Consider the following 3,793-nt stretch of genomic DNA (forward strand, 5'->3'; position numbering starts at 1 on the left):
CCACCCGCCCCACCACGCCCCGCCGAGCCGGCCACTCATCGCCGCCCTCTTGCCCATCAATTACGCGTCGGGTGAAGCCTTGCGAGAATTAAGTGAGTAATGACGATGGCGGAACAAGTGGCCTCTAGTCTCAATAACCACCGTGTGTGTGTTTGCGCGGGAGATTTGAACGACTCGCGCCTTTTGTTTGAACCTGCGGCCACGGCCACTCTCCCTGTGTGTGTCGCGCGGAAGTCAGTCTTTGTAATTTGACTCTTTACAAAACAGAAAGGCGGGGGTCTCTCTTTTGAAACTCAAGATTTAATTTGGTCGTTGCTTCTGCGTGGAACGAGTGCGTCCCGCTGGCTGTGAGTTTTCTCAGTTGGAAATATATAAAAGCAAATTGTAAGTACCTCCGTGCTCTGGCTCTCGCTTTTCAAGTTGACTTGTGTGAGTGTTTAGTGTTCAAACTTCGTTCACTTCTTTTTCCTTTTTTTAAAATATTTTCTTTTAATTTTTCGCTCTTGTAAGATAGCCATGAAGTAGTTGAAAAATACTTATCATCCTCTGCATTGCATATTTGTTTTGATTTAAAGAAATATCTTTTTAATAATTTATAGAGAATAGGGGTTGACAAAAGGTAAACATGGTTTATATAAAACAGAAGTTTATTAACAACTCCTCCACATATCTGAAGAACTCAATATAATAATAATAATAAGTCTTACGTTTAATAAGAATAGGAATCTTTGAGCTGAAATAAAATGCACATTACAATATTAACTTAGTGAGAACACTACAGCTATATCACATTTACTCAATCCATCTCCACATTTATAACAAGTACCTGCAGGGCAATCGCCGGGCAGACAATATAACAGCAATAAACTCAAGTCCACGTCGCAAGTTTACTTTTTTGTACAAAAAAAAAAAAGAGAAATATATACCCCTGCGTTTACGGCCGCAGTGCGCCCTACACCGTCCAGGTGCCATGGCACATCTCCACAGGTGATCACTAATTACTATCAAGTCTTTCTAACAACTTCTATAAGATAAGCACTTGCACCACACATCACAAGAGTACAGCGAGTACAAGAAATCATTAACTGAACACTGACTGAATGGCAGAACTTCTTTGGCCACCATCAACGCACACTGCTGAGATCGGGAACACTCAACCATCATCACAGTCGGCAACACAAACATTCGCACACGCACACACTCACAGACACATTCATTCGAACACACACACACACACTTACACAAGCTCACTGTCACTTAGTAATGCACAGGCACTGGTCTTCGCAGCTGGTCAATGTCGAGGTGTGCGGAGGAGCCGAATCCCATGGGGCTGCCCTCACCGGGGCTGGAGCCGGGGCTGTGCTGTCCGGGGTGTCCAGGGTGTCCAGGGTGGCCGTGGAACATGGACAGGTGAGGTGGGAACAGGGCGGACAGCGACTTGGGCTGCCCCATGGAAGCCATGCTCGACACCATGCTGGAGGCCATGCTCGACGCCATGCTCGAGGCCATGGTGGAGGCCATGGTCGTGGTCACGCTGGGGTTGGGGTGGTACAGCGACGAGTAGAGCGAGCTGACGGCCGCCGCGGCGCCCTGGCTGCTGTCCTTGCCGCCGCTCGAGTTGGGCGACGCCTGCTGCTGTCCCATCAGCTTGCTGAAGTGCATGGGGTCGAAGGCGGAGCCGAAGTAGGGCGGGATGGCCGGGAGGCCCTGGGCCAGCCCCATGTCGAGGTGGTGCGGGTGCGTCGGCGCGGGGCCCGACGCGAAGTAGGGCGGCAGCGCGAAGCTGGGGAAGCCTCCGTTGGGGGCGCTGAGGGGCATGCCCTTGCCGGCCATGGCGGGACCGAGGTGCTGCTGCTGGGCGGCCTTGGGCTTCCTGCGCGGCCGGTACTTGTAGTCGGGGTGCTCCTTCATGTGCACGGTGCGCAGCCGCTTGGCCTCGTCGATGAACGGCCTCTTCTCGGACTCGGACAGCAGCTTCCACTCGGCGCCCAGCCGCTTGGAGATCTCAGAGTTGTGCATCTTGGGGTGCTCCAGGGCGATCTTGCGGCGCTGGATGCGCGACCAGACCATGAAGGCGTTCATGGGCCGCTTGATGTGCTCAGAGCCGGGGGTGGGTGGCGCGCCGGGCGAGCGCGGCGACGGCTGCTGCGGGGGGCTGAGGCTGCTCATGGGCGGCGACATCTGCTGGTGGTGGTGGACGGGCTCCTGCATCGGCGACGGCGGCATCTGCGGCGACGGCAGCGGCGGCGACAGGGCGGGCTTCACGTCGGCCAGGGGCAGGACGGGCTTCATGTCCACCAGCTGCTCCGACATGTGGTGGTGCATGCTCTGCATGTAGTCCATGGCCTGGTGGTGGGGCATGGCCATCTGGTGGTAGTTGTACTGGTGCTGCTGCATCGTCAGGCTGGCCGTCGACATGGCGACGATCACACGCGGGGGCACACACACAAAATCAACAAAAACACGCGAGGAGGCTGCACTGGCAGGAGAGGTGCTCGCGGGGCAGCGGCTGACTGCGGACTGACTGCTCCGGCGGCCTCCAGGTGGGGTTCCAGCTCCAGCGCGGCCCCCACCCGACCCGGCTCCCCCCACCAGCGCTCTCGCCCAATGGCAGCCCGGCCGCACAGTCCCCGCCTCGCGCGCCCATTGGCCGTGGCTGGCGGCGGTGGGGGGTCGGCGGGCGACTGCAGCGCGCCGCGCGCCCGCCACCCGCACCCGCGGTGCGCCAGAGTGAGAGGGAGAGAGAAGGGGCTCCAAACACGCAACACGCATCCTACAAGGAGCACTTGTCGACCGCACCACAGCAGGTTGCTCTTTGTCATGCAGAGTAATTGTGTGTTAGGGATGCCGAGATTTTTTTATTTTTTTTTGAAAGTGGAAAAAAACATTAACGCGAGGCTTATTTCAGAGCTTGTTACAGAAGACAATGCACCTCCTACCTACCGCCGCCTACGTATACACGGTCCAACAACCGGTGCATCCCCACATGAGGCGGTGCGCGCAGATAATCCTACGTCACACTGGAAAAACAAAGGTGCTAAGTCCGGCTAAGTCGTACCTTTCCATGGTATCATTTTGACTGCTTGTTCGGATTGGGGCTGATGAGGATTTTCAGTTTATTGCCTCTATAAGGGTGCTAAATAAAACCTTGACAGTTTGTGCTACATACTCTTAACGCCGCACTAAATGACTTCGCGGTCGATAAGAAAGCTTCCAGCTTCCCCACCGAGTTCTTCAAGAGATTGCACATTTTTGATTGAGTTTAAACTCTGTTTTTCTGTTGTTGTAATTTTTATCTGTCGTTTATTCCCTCCTCTTTGGTAAATCTCATCGTGTCGCTCCCTCGAAAGCAAAGCGCACACTCAGGACCTAAGCCACACGGAAGACCGCCCCATCCAAGCCGTTGCACTGTTTTAATTGGCTTACTCTCTCACACACACACACACACACAAAAAGGAAAATACATGCCGAATTTGACCCATTCATGGCCATGCTCGTTATTCATCCTGTTTGTGGGGTTCAGAACGCAACTTTAGGGCGACACACAGGCGCCTTAGCGCAGCGTGTCGGGGAGGGGCGGAAAGAGAAGGAAGTGCCCTGGCACATGCACCCCCCCTTCCCTCCCACCTTTGCGACCGCCAATGAAATATGTATGGAGAGCTACGAAAGAATAGGTAATTGTAATGACCCATATTTAAGTGTATTTACCCACGAGACTTATCGGGCCAGGCTAACCTCCATGTGGCGGGCCTTACAACACGTGTGTGGCCAGCCTAGGCAGGAGAGCCTGGCG

At 54.4% G+C, this 3,793-nt stretch overlaps 2 protein-coding genes across 4 annotated transcripts in view; both read right to left on the reverse strand.

The window, feature by feature from the left end:
* Positions 1-3,793, reverse strand: part of LOC113208314 (gastrula zinc finger protein XlCGF8.2DB-like) — a 57,613-nt gene that overhangs the window by 47,588 nt on the left and 6,232 nt on the right. The gene's annotated exons all lie outside the window — the stretch shown is intronic.
* On the reverse strand, positions 630-2,519 carry LOC113208313 (transcription factor Sox-14-like). The gene has a single exon (XM_026425266.2). It carries the CDS (start codon positions 2,416-2,418, stop codon positions 1,258-1,260), a length of 1,161 nt encoding a protein of 386 aa, XP_026281051.1. The 5' UTR covers positions 2,419-2,519; the 3' UTR covers positions 630-1,257.

This window comes from Frankliniella occidentalis, unplaced genomic scaffold (assembly GCF_000697945.3).
Source record: "Frankliniella occidentalis isolate FOCC.00 unplaced genomic scaffold, Focc_3.1 Scaffold159, whole genome shotgun sequence".
Lineage (NCBI taxonomy): Eukaryota > Metazoa > Arthropoda > Insecta > Thysanoptera > Thripidae > Frankliniella > Frankliniella occidentalis.